This window comes from Petaurus breviceps, unplaced genomic scaffold, assembly GCF_028583685.1.
Source record: "Petaurus breviceps papuanus isolate PSGF00001 unplaced genomic scaffold, PetGlider_PUasm1.0 188, whole genome shotgun sequence".
Taxonomy (NCBI): domain Eukaryota; kingdom Metazoa; phylum Chordata; class Mammalia; order Diprotodontia; family Petauridae; genus Petaurus; species Petaurus breviceps.
The window spans coordinates 8,230,314-8,247,558 of NW_027185804.1; the positions used below are offsets into that span (position 1 = coordinate 8,230,314).

General features: G+C 40.1%; 1 protein-coding gene across 9 annotated transcripts in view; it reads left to right on the plus strand.

Annotated features, from left to right (window-relative positions):
- Positions 1 to 17,245, plus strand: part of TEAD1 (TEA domain transcription factor 1) — a 403,944-nt gene that overhangs the window by 191,996 nt on the left and 194,703 nt on the right. For all 9 annotated transcript variants that reach the window (XM_069091245.1, XM_069091243.1, XM_069091242.1 and 6 more), the window contains one exon: positions 6,664 to 6,919. In XM_069091245.1, coding sequence (XP_068947346.1) covers positions 6,772 to 6,919 — 148 coding nt within the window. In that variant the 5' untranslated portion in view covers positions 6,664 to 6,771. The remainder of the gene's footprint in view (positions 1 to 6,663; positions 6,920 to 17,245) is intronic.

Consider the following 17,245-nt stretch of genomic DNA (forward strand, 5'->3'; position numbering starts at 1 on the left):
GATGATGATGATGATGATGATGATGATGATGATGATGATGATGATGAGGATATTGTAGCATAATATGCATGATGATGAGTGGAAAGTGATGAACTGAGAAAGAGAAGTTATGAAGTTTTGAACAGACAAGGGCACTGTTTGGTAGTTGAAATACTATTCCACTTGTTAAACTCTTTGACTCCCTCCATGGGAGAAAAAAATGAAAAGAGTAAGGACAGGAATGGATTTTCATTTTTAGCAGGTGGATTTTTACAGTTTCTGGGTTATCTGAAATTAGACTCAGATGATCTTCCTAAGGTCTTTAATTGGTTAGATTTTTCATTCCTTTCTAATCTTAAAATGACCTCCATTCTTCAAACTCTCCCCCCTGCCCCCCTTTCCTACAACCTCCTTATTATAGTGATAGTATTTAGAGGTCCAAGAGAGTTTAGCAAATACCAAGTCTGACTTCCTTTTCTAGGAAAGGGGAAGATGACTTTCCCTGGCCCAGCGTTTGAACTTCGGTTCTATGTCTGCAGATTCAAATTAGGCTGTATTCCTGACAGGGTGAAATTGTTGAGTACAAATGCGTGCCTCATCAATTACAGGTTTTCCTCCAATGCCCCATCCTTGTCTAGAGACGAACCTGGGTTCTCATAGCTTATTCTAAGGGACTATCATCTCAGACCATACCAAGATGGAAAGCATTAGAGTATAAGCCTGCCAAGTAACTCTCTGCTAGCTGAACAACAATCTAGCCAGTTGACGAGAAGCTTATCACCAGGACTTAATCACTTAACCTGTCCCACTATACCTTCTGAAGACTTGGCTCTCCAGGTGCGGTGTAGGGAGTGCCCGTAATGATAGCACCACAAATTTTTTAAAGTATTGTGATAGAAGTGACTGGCCCATGCCCCTCACTGTTCTTCTCAATGTTACTTAGCACCTCAGCCAGGGCCAGGACCGCAGATATAAAAAGAAGGGAAGGCATGGGTTAGTGTCAGTGGACCTCTCTGTCAGGAGGGCTGGGGCTAGGTTTGTTGGCTAAAACTAGTCCAGTAGGTTTCACTGTGAGATCCATTTGGCCATGTGGTTGGGTCCTGTGTGCAGTTGCCTTTCAGGGAGCGTGGTTAGCAGGAGGAAAAAGCCAAAGAAGGATTTCAGCCTTTGGAATTGGTTACCAGTGTCTATTTTTGGAGTGTACTATCATAAGACTGTTAAGGGTTTCTGGAAGAAGGTGAGCTTAGGAGGATCCATTAACTGATAGGAAAATTAAAGAAAATGGAGATTATGTCCTGGCCAGTGCTTAAAGAGGAAGCTATTCTATCAGAACATACATAGAGAGAGGGAGGCTTAATTGGAGGTGTATTCAACTCAGTGCCATGAGAAGCCTGGCCTCAGACTCTGCTGTAGTAACCATGGGTGGCTCATTTAATGTCTTTCACAATTTTCTCATTTTGTGATTTCAACTGCATCAGGGAGTGCTGGATCTAGGTTCAAATCTTAACTTGATCGCTAATTACCGTGTGCCCTTGGGCAAGTCATGTGATATCTCTGGGCTTCCTCAGTTTCCATACCTGTGAAATGAGAGAGTCTGGCAAGATAGTCCCTTAAGCTCTAACACCATTATCCTGCATACTGGATGTGGGAATTCTTTTCACCAAAGCAGATTGCAAACCATCTACTGGTAATAGTACAGCTGTCATTCATATAGCACCTAATATGTCCTAGGCACAGTGCTTAAGTGGCTTATAAATATTACCTTTATTACATAGTAATATTAAATATTTATAAATATTGCGTTTATTACATAGTAATATTAAATATTTGTAAATACTTACCTTTATTTAATATTAATATTGAATGTTAAGTGAGGTGTGATTATTACCCCCATTTTAAAGTTGAGGAAACTGAGACAAATAGGGGTCAGATGACTTGCCCAAAGTCACACAGCTTGTATAAGTGTATGAGGCTGGATTTGAACTCAGTTCTTTCTGACTCTGGGCTTGGTGCTCTATCCACCGTGCCACCTGGCTAAATTTCAGAAATTGCCTAAAGTTAATATAAGTTATGTGACCTATTACAGGGTCACAAAGCTAGTAGCAACAGCCAGATTTGAACCCATGCATTCCTGATTCTAAAATTTTAGTACAATACTGTGTAAAATGGGGATATTAAGACCCATTAGACCTTAAATGAGTTGTTGTGAAACATAAAACAGATGATGTTTATAAAGCCCTTGGTGACCATTAAAGTAAGCTACTATTATTATTAATACACCTCTCCTAATAAAAATGGATCCTCAGTATAGGAGAGTTTTAAAGAACTCTTCTTGAGATGAAATACATCTCAAGTCTGTGTTACAGAGTGAGGAGCTCCAACATACTTTATCCACTAATTTTAATTTGTCATGTGATCACTTTCAGGCCTTTAGTCCTCAAATTAGAGGATCACATGTAAATTGTGATCTCATTTTCTCTACGGAAATATTAACAGAAGGTTGTTGGTTGTCTTTTTGCTACCACATTATCCTGTTATTAGATACTTGAGTTTTCACAGGGTATCTTCAGAATCATGGGTCTTAGATTGGGTAACACTTGACCAAAGCCACAGAAGAGTTTTTAACTTAGAAGAGGAGATAAAGTGAAAAAAGTCTGCATATTGGGGCGGCTAGGTGGCACAGTGAATAAAGCACTGGCCCTGGAGTCAGGGGGACCTGAGTTCAAATCTGGCCTCAGATACTTAACACAAAAACTAGCCATGTGACCTTGGGCAAGTCACTTAACCCCAATTGCTGCCCAAAAAAGAAAAAAAAATCTGCATAAATTGTATCTGGACAGTGTTTGACTAAACCACGTCTATGAGGGATGGAGACATGTGTCTGAAAAATGAGGACTGGTTAGGCATGGTGTAATACTGGATATGTGCTAGTTAATTCAGTTTAAGAAGTTTTTAATTGAGCTCTCCCATGTGCCTAACTTCAGGCTTTTGAGATGGGTTAAGAGGAGATGATGGATGAACAGTTCTGAACCTGGCCAAGATTTTGTGCTGGTGTTCAGTCAAGAGATGCTGAAGGATTATAGTAAGGAATTCTGCCCCTGCAGGGGCCCATGGGTCTTTTTGTCTAAGCTGCTGGTGTAGCTCAGTGACCTAGAGTTGTCCTGGCCCCATCCAGCCTGCTGAGCCTCAGTTGGCTGTCCTGTATTAGAGTGAACAATAAATTCTCTTTGTGTGTTTAAAGCCTTTCAATATTATACAGTCTTAATAAGGGACATTCATCTCATGGTGGTCCACAGTCCATCCTGACCAGTTAATGGACCTTTACTGACAAAGATCTTGACTAAAATGTGCCTTGCTCATTTTCTCCCAGGTCCCTCAGCTCCCACTTCCTAAGGTTTGAGTGTAGGCAAGCTTAGGAGGTGTAGAAGACTGAAGAGTTTGGATCTATATTAAAGAAGGTAGCTGTTTTTGCCCTGCTTTGATATAGTTTGGCTTTGAAAACCCTAATGCTTATTCCAACCTCCCAATTAAAAGAGTGCTAACTCCAAATCTAGCCATCTTTATCTTGCACCACCAGGAACTCGTCTTCCCTAGAACTTGCAGTGTTTGGGCAGAGTTTGTCACCATCCTTGAGGAGGTTTTTCTTATATGATGTAGCTTTTAGACTCTTTGCCCTATCCTGGCTGCCCTCCTGGACGTACTCTAGCTTGTCAGTTTCCCTCTTAGAAGATGGTATGAAGAACTGAACATGGGAGGGGCTGCTACCTAGAGAAGAAGAGTCTGTGATGCCTGTAGTATGTATGGATGCTACACTTGTCTTTGTGCAGGCTGACATTCTGTTGTACTTTATTACTGTGTTTTTATTGATGTCTTTCATGTTTATATTTCTTTCCCAGTGTATCCGTCCAGCCAATCCTCTGTGAGAGCCATCAGTTAAAACAAAAACAAAAAAACAGGAGGGAAATAGTTCAGCAAAATTATCCAAGACAGTGGCAATGGCAGAAATCTGATAAGAGCCTTGCTGCTTCCATTGGCAGCCCCTCCCCTAAGTTTGCAAAGAATAATGATGAGGGCTAGCATCATCTCAGTTTTCTGAAGCAACCAAAATTGAGATCAGGTAGATTTGTAGGGCAAGGAAGAATCCAATCCCATGTGTTTTTCATAAGTCTTTTTTTTAAGATCCCAGAAGGAAGGTGCCGTGTTTTGGGAACCAAAAAGAATCCATAAATGCAGACAACTTGGAATTTATTTGGGGAGTTAATAAAGAGGATCTTTTTTGTGCCTTAATTTATAAATTAATGCAGGCACAAATGCAGATAACTTGGAATTTATTGGAGGAGTTAATAAAGAAGATCTTTTTCTTTTGTTGTTGTTTTTTTTGTTGGTTTAATTTATAACTTGGCGTTTCTCACCAAGGTGCAAGTAGAGGTTTTCTGATGCTGGAAAAGTGTTTCTGGTGACAAAAGAATGGTTGCATATGAAGTGTAGCCAACTCAGAGGGCTCCTTTCCCCAGGGGCTCCCAAATAAGAATGTTGTGATCGAAAGGCAAAGAATCCTCAGCAGTGAAGGGAAAGTTCTGATTAGTTGTTTTAGTACTGAATGAGCACAAACTGTGGGCTACCTCAGGGAATCTTTGTCTAGGGTTTCTTGGTGACTCGTTGGGTTTGGTGATGATGTTCATGGAGCCGCCTAAGAGACTTCAGGTGCTCGGGAGTGCCACGTGTCCATGTTCTTGTCTGGATGCTCTCCATTTGGTTGGCAGCTGTTTGGGAATGTGGTAGAACCTTTCAATGGACGAGAGCTATGCCCCAAATTCTTTGCATCTGAGATATGTACCAGAAGTGATAGCTATATCATATTCCTCAGTTATATTCCTAAGGAGCAAGCCTTTGAGTGAAAAACTTAGCACTTTGTCAAAAAATCAGGATTCTGATATGCATATGAGCAAGACTTCCTGACCTCAGGATAGGGCTGATTGAGCTTTCTCTTGCTGAGGATGTGGTAACAATTTGGCATTTCGAGGGATTGTAGATTTAGACTTGGAAGGGACTTTTCATCTTTTTCATTTTACAGATGAAGAAACCAAGGCCTAGAGAGATTCAGTAACTTGTCAAGGATTATATAGCAAGTGTTGGAGGTAGGAATGAAACTCAGGTGTTCTTGATTTCAAGTCCGGTACTCTGTCTACTATCGCACACTGACTCTACTGAGTTTTATGGCAGTTCTTTAAGAACAGAGGTTATGTGAATATGTATATTATATGGAGGAGTAAAAGAATTTTTGGAGGCCAAATGTTGGAACTTTAAGCAATTTATTGGAAGGACTCACAGGAAAATGCCATCTTTTTTAGGGACTTTTTTTGGGGGGGTGGGGGGATGTATGTTCACTGAGTCTATTATATTTTCCCTTAAACTTGTTTCTCTGTTCGACTTCCTTATTTTTATCAGTGGCCTGAGCGTTTTACACCTTGTGTTGTAATTAGAAACCTTAGGGTCATGCTCCGCTTTGTCTTCCTCACTTCACATATCCAAACATCCACCCAATTTCTGACTCTCGCTCCTCCGTAACATCTCACATCCAGCTCTTCCTCTTCTACTCAGCACCTTAGTGCCCACCCTCATTAATGATCTTAGTCCTAGAGCACTGTAATAGTGTCCAAATGGGTCTTTTCTCTGCCTGCCCCAGATCTGTCTTTTCTATGTCTAGATCTAGGCTCGTCATTCATTCCTCTTTCTTCCATCACAATTTACCAAAGTTCCTTTAAACTTCTCTGGCTAACATTTATTGCTGTCTACAGTCTTGTCACAGACTGACCTTTCCAGTGTTGTCTCACATGACTCCTCTCTTGTAGGCTTCAGCCAAAATCGACAACACTCCGACCCTTAAACATGACTCTGCTTTCTCATCTCAATGCCTCTGCCCCCATTGCCTGACTTCCTTCGCTGTTTTTTTAAAGCTCACTTCAAATGTTTCCTCTTACATGAACATGAAGCTTCCTGTGGCCAGCCCAGTTGTGGACCTTCTTAGATCTCATGTAGTACTATTTTGCATGTCACTGGTGCGTGTGTGTATGTGTGTGTGTGTCTAAGATGTCTCTTACACCCTCTTTCTAAGATAGGTTTTTTCCTTCCCATTGGATTTTTATTGCTGTAGTGATTATTGGACTTGGGCATAACAGTGTCTTTTTGTATGGTGTCTTCCTCATATGTGACCCACATATTCATGTGTATGTGTGAGATTCAGATTCATATACGTGAATGTATTTATGTTCTGAGTTGATTGATACCTCATACGTTAACTCTGCTGTAAACGCCATCATAATGGGCAGTATGGAATGGATGCTAATCTTGGAATTAAGATGAACCTGGATTTGGACTCTAGCTCTGTTGCTGTGTGACCCTGGGCAAGTCCCTTAACTTCTGTGATCCACAGTTTCTTGCTGTGTAAATTGAGGATTAGAATAACTAGGGCACTGACAGTACTTACCTCACAAGGATGAGTGAGATGATGGAGGATGGGATTGATGAGGGTAGGGCCTTTATTATTGAACCTTTATATTAGGTGCTGGGGTACTAAGAGGGATGGTGTTAAATCCAGCAAGAGGGCTTCATAAATGTCTAAGTGAATGAATGTTTTTTACCAGGGTTTTGTCCTTACTCTGCTGTGATCCTTTCTTCTTTTAGGTTTCTTTTCTTTAAAAGACTCCAAGCTTTGGCTTGGAGACCCCAACCGTCACCATTGAGCCCAGCAGCTGGAGCGGCAGCGAAAGTCCTGCCGAAAACATTGAGAGAATGAGTGACTCTGCAGATAAGCCCATTGACAATGATGCCGAGGGAGTCTGGAGCCCAGATATTGAACAGAGCTTTCAGGAGGCCCTGGCCATTTATCCACCTTGTGGGAGGAGAAAAATCATCCTATCAGATGAAGGCAAAATGTATGGTAAGTTGCATGGAAATTATTTTTGCAGTAATTGGACAGGAACATTCATGTGATTGATGCTCAGAGGTCTCATGGCTATATTTCACAAGCTTGTGTTGTTTTCGGTGATGGAGAGAAGCCAGGTGCCTTTACAGTTGTGTTTGGTAGATAGAGCTTTTGTGTTTCTTAATAACCTTAATCTGGAGCCAGATTAATCAAGGAATTACTGCTTAGTGGACACACATGTGTTGTAGTAACTACTAGTAATAGCTGGTGATTTTTCGGTAAATGATGGTACTAACAAGTGTATAGCAGCCTCACCCCGAATTTGGGTCTCCCTTCACTGTTGAGTTTTATTTTTTGGCCACTTACAGTGTTGAGATGCATCTTGGCACATTCTTCATGCCATGAAGTGGTTGCAGTTACTGGAAAAGCATCACTGTAAAGCCTTTGCAGTTGGGCCATAAGTTAGTTACAGGTCCTGCTTGCTGCAGCTGGTGGTTCACCCTGAGAAGCTTCCTCAGAGGATGCATGGATGTGTGCACAGATTTTGTGCTGGGATTAGTTGGGTCCTCCCTCCCGTGCCCCTTTCCCCTTTAAATAAATATTTTTCACTGTAGAGTTTTACTTTTGGCTACTTACCTTGTGAGAGGCAGATGGCAGGTGGTGGGGGGGAGGGTTGCACATCTTGCCCGACTAATTGTGAACATGAAGCTGTTAGAGTTTGTTCTGTGACTTGAGACTAAAGAGACACAAACAATCCCCCTTCCCAGCTTGGAGGAGGCCGGGTGCGGGCACAGCAGCCTACCTGAGACAGTTAACTTAACACCAGAGTAATTTATTTCTACATAATTTGAAAGGTTTTCCATAATAGGGTGTTGTGCCTTTAATCCTGTTTCTTCTCCATCAGGAGCCGTAGGAGTCTGCAGGATAAACTGGCCCATACTGTTAAGGAGAAAGCAGATGGCTCTGCAGCTGCCACCAGCTGTGCCCCCCTTCTTCCCCTCCCCCACCCCTCCTAGTATGACTGGGATGATGTAATGGAAACAAGGGAAAAAATCTTTTTTTTCTTTCTCTACTGTTGGAGTCTCTCACAGCCTGTCAGTGTCACTGAGAGGCAGAAACAAACCTTAAGGCACTACTGTCATGTGACCCTTGCAGCCAAATGAAACATCATGTCTGGAAAAATAGACTTGGGTTGAAGCCGCTCAGCTGCTGTGGGTGGAAAGTTTCAAGGCCTTTGCTTCCCACTCCTCACATGTTATTGTTCCTGTGCACAGAGGAGAGAGGTCTCCCCTTTTTCTGGCTCGTTGTTTCTTTTTTTTTTTTTTTAATAACATTCATTTAAAAACTTTTTGTTATTCTGAACTTTAGAAACACCAGTATGAATATTTTTGTAGGCAAAGAACAGAAAAAGGATTTTTCATAAAACTGGGCGTCTGAATTTATGTACAGCATGGTGGTGGTGGTGGTGTGCGTGTGTATGTTGTTAAGGTATATAATAAATTATGTATAATTAATATATGTATTTATATTATATGTGCATATATAATATAATAAACAAGAGATCCAGTACTATCTTATATTCACGCCCCCCTCCCATCCCCTAAAAATCTTATAATCATTGTAGATAGCAAAAAAAAAAATCCATTCATTGACTCTGTACAAAAAATAGTTCCTGCTGGTGGTATAGTGAATAGAGTGCTGGGCTTGGAGACAGGAAGTCCTGAATTCAGATCCAGCCTCAGATTTTTCCTACTTGTCTGACCCTCGGCAAATCACTTCACCTGTTTGCCTCAGTTTCCTTATCTGGAAAATCTGTTTCCTTTTTCCTTAACTGGAAATTCTTTTTCCTTATCTGGAAAATCTGTTGCCTCAGTTTCCTTATCTGGAAAAAAGATGACAATATCTACCCACCTCCCCCAAATATCATGAGGATCAAATGAGATAATGTTTTTGAAGCACAGTGCCTGAGATACAGTAGATGTTTAATAAAAGCTTATTCCCTTCCCTTTCTTCCCTCCTCTCATTCCTGTTTATATTCTTGGAAGTCATACCCACTGGGAGTAGCTCTTGTTCTTCTATATTTGTATCAGTTCTCAATTTGTGAAAATAGACCTTTATAAGAGAAATTAGACCTTTGTAATAGAAACGATGCAAAGATTATCTCCCTGTCAACTTTTAGCTGCAGTAATTTGTTTTTTTATGTAATAAAAATTGTCTATTTCATGTCCTTTGATCAAGTTAAGTCAAGTTGACAAGAATTTATTTAGTACCTACTATGTACCAGGTTCTGTGCTAAGCACATAAGGATATGAAGAAAGTAAGGGGAAAAAAGTCTGTTCTGAGAGAGCAGCATAGGGAATGAATCTTCTGTATCTTCTACTCAGTCAAAAAGTCTTACCTCATTCAGAGTTGCAAAAAGTATCTTTACTGTTTATTATATTTACAATGTTACCGTTTGCATTGTGATTTTTGTTGTTTAGTTGTCTCAGGCTCTTTGTGACCTCATTTGGGTTTTTTTTTTTTTAAGCAATCAGGGTTAAGTAATTTGCTCAAGGTTACACGGCCAGTTATTTCTGGGTGTGGTGCTGTGAGTATCTGAGCCTGGATTTGATCCAGGTCATCCCAACACTGGAGCTGGTGCTCTTACTCGCTGAGCCACCTGGCCGCCCCTAAGCAATTGGGGTTAAGTAACTTACTCAAGGTTACACGGCCAGTTATTTCTGGGTGGGTGCTAAGTGTCTGAGCCCGGGATTCGATCTCCAGGTCTTCTCAACACTGGAGCTGGTGCTCTTACTTGCTGTGTTACCTGGCTGCCCCATTTGGGGTTTTCTTGGCAAAGATACTGTAGTGATTTGCCATTTCCTGCTCTAGCTCATTTTATACATGAGGAAACTGAGGCAAATAGAGGTGAGTGACTTGCCCAGGGTCACACAGCTAGTAAGTGTCTGAGTTGGGATTTGAACTCAGGAACATGAGTTTTCCTGACTACAGGCCTAATGCTTCATCCACTGTTCCACCTTATTCTGGTATGTGGAGTGATATATTGGTCCACATTTATTTTTGCCAGACAGTTTTCATGTTTTCTCAGCTGTTTTGAGTTCTTACCCCAGTAGTTGGGATAGCTTTGGTTTTATTGAACAATATGTTGCTGTTTTCATTTGTTTCCTGATGTTGTATGCCAATCTGTCCCATTGATTATCATTTCTATTTTAAATTAGTATTAAATATTTTTAATGTTAACTGCTTTGTAGTATAGTTTGAGATCTGATACTGCTACCCTCCTCCCACCCCTTTTATTCACATTATTTTTCCTTGAGATTTTAAATCTTTTTTTACCCATTCAAATAGGGATTAATTTTATTTTTTCCAACTCCAGTAGATTTGTATGGCATTGGATAATTAATTAATTGAGGTATCATTGCCATTTTTATTGTGTTGGCATAGCCAAGTGTGAACAATTAGTATCTTTGCAATTATTAGCTCTTTCTTTACTTCTTTTGCAGCTGTATTTATATGTTTCTGTGTAGATTCCCAAATAGTTTATGTATTCTGAGTTATGCTGAAAGGAATTTCCCTATCTCCTGACTTTTTTTTGTTTTTATTTTTGTAATATATAGGAAAATTTAATTTTTGTAGGTTTATACTGCTACTTTGCTTATACCAGTATTTCAGTTTTTAAAAACCAAATCTCTGGTATTCTTTAAGTAAATCTTCATATTCTCTTTGAAAAAATTATAGTTTTATTTCTCCATTGCCTATTCTCTAAATTTTTCTTGTTGTTGTTACTAAATGCAGCTGATAGTTTCTTTTATTTCTCCCCATCCCTTCCCCAAGTAGCTCTTAGTTTTGTTTTTCAGGGTTTCTTTTTTTTTTTTTGGTTTTAATTTTGTTAAAATTTCTTTCGACAATTTGTATTTTTACTAAATTGGTTTGTTTGTTACTTTAGTTTTTAAAATTATGTGCCCATTTTATTGATCTGTTTGCTCTCTCCCTCCTCCCCTCTCCCCCCACAACAAACTTTCCCACAAAGACTATTTTGGTATCATCCCAAAAGTTTTGGCATCTTATTGTCATTTTCTAAAATTATTGTATTTGTGATTTATTCTTTGAAATATTAATTCTTTAAATTATTTAGTCATTTAAGTGTGGTCCTTTTTTTTTTTTTAAAGCAATTGGGGTTAAGTAACTTGCTCAAGGTTACACGGCCAGTTATTTCTGGGTGTGGTGCTAAGTATCTGAGCCCAGATTCGATCCCCAGGTTATCCTGACACTGGGGCCGGTGCTCTTACTCACTGAGCCACCTGGCCACCCCAAATGTGGTCCTTTTTAAAGCCATTTTATTGATTATAATTTTTATTTTATATTCTCTAAGAGTTCTAGTTAATATTTATGTTTTTCAGCCTTTCTGAGGTTTTATGACCTAACACATTGGTTTTCAAAATATGTTTTGGGGTCCCCTGAATATCCTCAAGGTAAAAACTTTACATAATAATACGTTTTAATTTCTAATATAACAAATATCAATAGCTATAACTCCCCAGATAAAAGCTCTTGGGGGGTGGTCCTCAATACTTTTTAATAGTATTAAGTGGTCATGAAAGCAAAAAGTTTGAGGACTGCTGGTCTAAAATATGATCAGTTTTTTGTAAAGATGCCATGTCCTCCTGAGTAATAGATATATTTCTGTCTAATCTCATTCAATAATAGCCCAAGATCTATCCTATTTCACCCATGTAAAGATATTTTCAGGTCCTTAATTTCTTTCTTACTTTTCTTTTTGTTAGATTTGTCTAATCCTGAGAAGGTTATATAATCATCCACTATTATGTTTGTTATCTTTCTTTTTGCTTTTCCTTGAAGTACTTATTTGCTATCCCATTCAATGCATGTATACTGAGTGGGATATGAACTGAATATTGATTGAGTCTTTCATTTCATTGGTACGGGGACCTCCCTGTTGAGTAAACTTCTGCCAGTGCAAATCAGCACTTTCTCTAAATTATACTGGCAAGGAGTAGAACAGAGCATTGTGACTGCCTCAAATCATATAGTTTGTATAAGGTGGGATTGATATTTTCTCCTTCCCTCCAATACCTGTAAGGATAAAGTAGGTTCTTCTTTATACTTTTTAAACATGTCTTATTTTTAGTGTTGTTCAGTATCATAATTATTACACCTACTTTTTGGATTGATTTGAATTAGTGTCTGCTCCATCCCCTCATTTCAATTTTGTGTGATTCTTTGTTTTAAAAGTGTTTCTTGTAAATAGCATACTGCTGAATTCTGCTTTATAATCTATTCTTCTAGTCTCTTTCTTTTAGTGGGTAAATTCATCCCATTTATGTTCACACTTATGATGGCTAATTGTGTCTTCCATCCATCCTGGGATTTCCCTCAGTGGGGTGCTACTGTCTTCCTTTATTGTACTTATTTCTGCTTCTCCAGCAAGATTTCAGATTCCCCAGCTTCTGGCTGTCTTTTGTTTAATCCTGGCCTCTGTGAAGGAGCTTTCTTGTTGATTGTTTGATTTAGAACCCTTTCCTAGGTCATTGCTGGAGTAAAACTGGGCCAGCTAGGCTCATTTGACATCTCTCAAGTGACTACCTTAATTGGTTGTCTCTTCAACCTCTGTCTGTCTGGCTCTGACTCTTCCTCATCATCTCTTTGATTCTCTTTGACTGTCTCATCTCTCGCTCTAACCTGTCCTCACTATTTTGTTCTCCCTCACGGTCTTCCTTTTCTCTACCTCACTATCTGCTTCACTCTCTTTCCCTTATTCTTCTTGACTGTCTCCCTGTCTCTCTGGTTTGTTATCACTATCTTGAACTTCTTCACTGTCTTCTGTCTCTCCTCTCCTCTTTAAAACATAATTCTTTGAGCTGACATGAATATTGCTAGATGGGGAGCAAGGGAGATGGTGGTTGGTCTGCTAGCTTTTGCTCACCCAGAAATTAAAAACCAAAAAATTTAAATCTTATAGTTAGTCTAGCTCCTGAGTGACCAATGTATTTCTTGCAGAAAACTGGGAAAATGACCATTTCCCTTCAGTTCTTTTCACCACAGGGCTGTGTATTATATTGTATTAAAAAAAAAAAAAGATTCTCTTCCCCTATCTACCCAACCCTTGTAGAATTCTACATCCTCTCTGGGGATATTCATTCTTGCCCACCTCAGCTTTAACGGGAAATTTACCACTAAACTGCAATCTGATCACTACAGTGTTCTTATTTGAGTCTTTGAGTGGCTACACTGCCTAAGATATAATTGAATTGCTAATCAACAGTCATCATCACTTAGTTACTCAGTATTTATAGAGCAGCTGTATCTTCTTGGTGTACTCAGCACTGGGCTGGGTAGCCCATGCAGTGCAGTGTGTGTATGTGTGTGTGTGTGTGTGTGTGTGTGTGTGTGTGTGTGTACACGTGTGTGTGTGTGTGTGTGTTATTCAAGACATTTCATGAAGATCTGAGTCCCTGTGGTTTCCTGTGGACACTCACAGTTGTTACATGTAGATTTATTGACTGCATCTGTGGAAAGCCCACTTTAAAGTGGAGAGCCAAGCTTTTGAAGAAGAAGTTGATTGGGGTTGACACCTGGGCTCTTCAGAGGGAGTTTTCATCCAACTGATGCTTGTAGGAAGACATTAACTGTGGCATGGGGTGAGGCCTCACAATGGGCTCTCATCCTGCTGTTCCCGGTCTCCATGGGGAGTCCCCCTGGCTTCCTACCACTAGCTTGTGTCCTGAGGTATGGGTGCCAGGCTTAAAAGTGGTGATCAGTAGGATTCTTGAAGGCATAGGCAGGTCTCCTGAGGAGTACCAAGTACTCACCCCAGTCTCCATGGGGTTTTATGGTTTTGAGAATAAAGGAATTAGATAGACTAGTCTCTGTATGGCTAAGGGAAACCCAGTCATGAGAATATTATGAGACCAGGCTTAGAGGTTCATAGGCTTTAATGGATCATTGATGTCTATAGAACTGGAAGGGACTTCAAAGGGCCATCTAGTTTAACACCCCCTCTCTCACTCCCTACAACCCATTATATAGATGAGGCAGACATGGTCCATTTTACCACAGTCATTTAGGTAGGGAACATTTGATGCAGAATTTGAACCCAGATCCACTTGCTCAGAGCCAGCACTCTCTTCTTGCTACAAATGAAGATAACTGGAAACAAGACTAGGGTTCTGGAGAGAGTCTTGCCCTAAGAGCATACTTGTTCTCCTTAGGATAAAATCATTCTACGTGTTTTGTGTCCTGTGTAGCATATTCAAAATGATGTGATGCCTTTTAGTGAAATACCATGTGTTGTTTTTTTTTTTCTTGAGAGATGTTATAGTATTCCCAAGCATTCCTAGAGCTTCAAGTACATTGTGATGTCAGCAATCCTGAGTCGCACAAGAGGCAAGGTCGAGTACAGTGCTATTTCCTCTGGGTGATGAGGTTTCCTTAAAGCTAGACTGCAGAACAGGTGCAATGTCAGGAAAGAAGAGAATTTAAAAAAAAATCTCTTGAGGTTTAAACCTATTAGAAGGAGATGGCAAGATCTTTTCTTTTATTCTTCCCTGCCCTCCTTCAAATATGAAATTCAGCCTATGCTATTTCTGCTCTGGTAGATTGCTCCTCTCATTATTCTTTGATCTAAAAGTCTTCTTATATCACTAAGAGCAAAGATTTTTGAAGCTCATTGACCCTTTTCCCTTCCTTACTCTTTGTGTGTGTGTGTGTGTGTGTGTGTGTGTATGTGCGCGTGCTCCCTGAAACAGATATATTTTTTATGACTCAACTGTGTACTGTTTTGATTTCTTTTTGGAGAAGGCAAAAGGGGGTTTTACTTTTAACATAGAAGGCACGGGTTAAATCAAGTAGGAAACATTCCGAGCACCAGTTCCCCCAAGGGGCCGCCATTTGCTGGGTGTCTCTGGGAGCACTCATCAACACTTTGTCTCTGTCAACCAAGGAAAGAGAGAGATGGTTTATCTCATGAACTGTTCTGTAAAAAGAGGGTAGCCTGAGCAAGCATGTTTTTTGGATCTCCTTCCTTTTACTGTCCTTTGTTTTGAACAGTGAAAAAACCAGGTAAAATCAGTTGACAAACTTCTTTTGACAACATATAGTATTCCCCATCCATAGTCTTTACCCTAGATCCATGAAAAAAAGATTTCACCCATTTACCAGTTGTAGCTAAAAATTTTATATGTTTGATGATATGACCCATTTTAAAATCAGAATTGATCTATATTCACACCGCTTTTCCAGTGCAAATAAAGCAGTCCCCCAAATCTTGAGATTCTCTACTCTTGCTCTGGGGCAGACATGAGATCACAGGTGGCTGAGGAGGGTGAAGCAGCTTGAAGTGTGGTTACCTTTTACTTTGCCCTGAGTGAAAATCTTGGTTGTTAATGGCAGAGGATAGGACAACATTAAAAACCTTTAGGGGATGATTCTGAGATCACGAGCCAGCAAAAATGTATTCCATGTCTGGGAATGGCTGGTGGCCCCCTAGAATTCCAGCTCCCCAGCAGGTCAGAACCAATGGACAGCTGCAGTTGATGCCTGCTAAGTGCCCCCCCCCCCCCAGGTGCTCCTTGAGGACAGCTGCAAGGACAGCCGCCATCTTGTTTGAAATTATTGAGCATGCTCTTAATGTGTCTAGCTAGCAAGTCCTGACCATACTGAGGAGGCCCCCCTGGCAAAGCGTAAAAGCCCTCTTGTGGGGAACAGAGTATCTAGTTTTGTTTTGTTTTTTAAATTTAAATCAGTTAAAGACTGATGAGACTTATAGCCCACCTTCCCTAATAACCAAGTTATAAGAGAATGAACAGAGAGATGACCATTGCTTCTTCTGTCTTCCCTCTCTGCCCCTACTTTGGTAACAGGAAGAACTTTCATTTATGTAGTCCCTGGTGGTTAAACAGTTCTTTTCACTTGCACTTTTCTTTGATTCCCATAACCCTTCGAGGTTAACGGTAGTTTTGATTCTTGTTTGTTTGTTTGTTTTGTTTTTATGGATGAGGAAACTGAGGATCACAAAGGTAAAGGGAATTGCCTGTAGTTATTTTCAGTTGGAAAAGACTAAGTGGAATAAAGACCTCTAGACCTTCCAGCCTTGGACAACTGGAGATACTTAAACTTTGATTTGTGCTTTTTAACACAAATTATATTTTTTTTTGGGGGGGATATCTCCATTTCTGGCTTCTTTTCAGAACTAGAGAGAATAAATGTGACTAATTATCCCTTCACATAAATAGTTAATGTTAAAGCCTCTGAGTTTGTTTTCATTCAAGCAGCTTCAAAGATCCACTAAACTTTTCAACAATGTTGAACTTATCCTGGACCCAATGGTCGATTCAGGAGCCTGAAGAACAGTGGGAACAACAGGTAGTGAGTGATGAACTTTGAAAGAAGCCAGTCATGGCAGAATCTCTCCTAACTATATGTGGCTCTTTCTAACTGGACTTCGTATGTGCACTCCTTCGTATTTCTGGATACCCGATGAGGTGTATGTAGTCTTCTTGGGGATTAGTATTCTGGTAAAAAGGAACCTGCTTGGAATTCTGTTGCCTAAGTACTGGGAGAGTGGGGTGGGCACAGGTGGAAGCCAGGACTGTAGAAATAGGGTAGAAATGGAAAAGGTTCTAGGCTTGGAGATCTGTGTTAGGGTCCCCATTCCCCCTCTTTAGTCCTCAATTTCCTATTCTTTAAGATTGGAAAGGATGACTTCTAAATGGCCCTTTCACTCCGACCTTTTGTATATCTGTATTTTCTTCTTAGCACTATGTTTTCTCCCAAGTTCCTGTTTCTCTGAAAGTGAAAGGAATCTGGGGAGTTAAGAGAGGGAAGACCTATTCCTGACCTTTTCTCACCTATTTTATGCCACAGTTTCCTCATCTATTACACTGAGAATCATTTGACTTCCTCCTTCTCAGTGATTTTGAAAACCAGATGAAATGCTAGATCTAAAGAGAATACATTGCCATGGGAAGTGATAGTAGAGGAAGGCCTGAGTGGTCTGTGGTTGTGGTTGAGGTCTCTGCCATGATGACTGATGCACAAACCACCTAGATTTCTCTGACCCATGTTCTTCAAATCTCAGATTGGTGGGTATTTTAGAGTTTTAATTCAGAGAATGGAAAATAATGACCCCCAGAGAGCATTAAGACCTTCTCTATCTGTTGCTTGTTTCCAAACATTGTTTTTTTTTTTTTCCTAGTGATTCCTGTGAATTCTCTTCTTGGCAGAAGCCTTTGCTTGCCTGTGCTTGTCCTGCCTTCTGGGCAGTAGTGGAGTTCCGAATGAGTTGAAAAATGAGGGCATCGGGAATTCTCCTGGCACTCATGA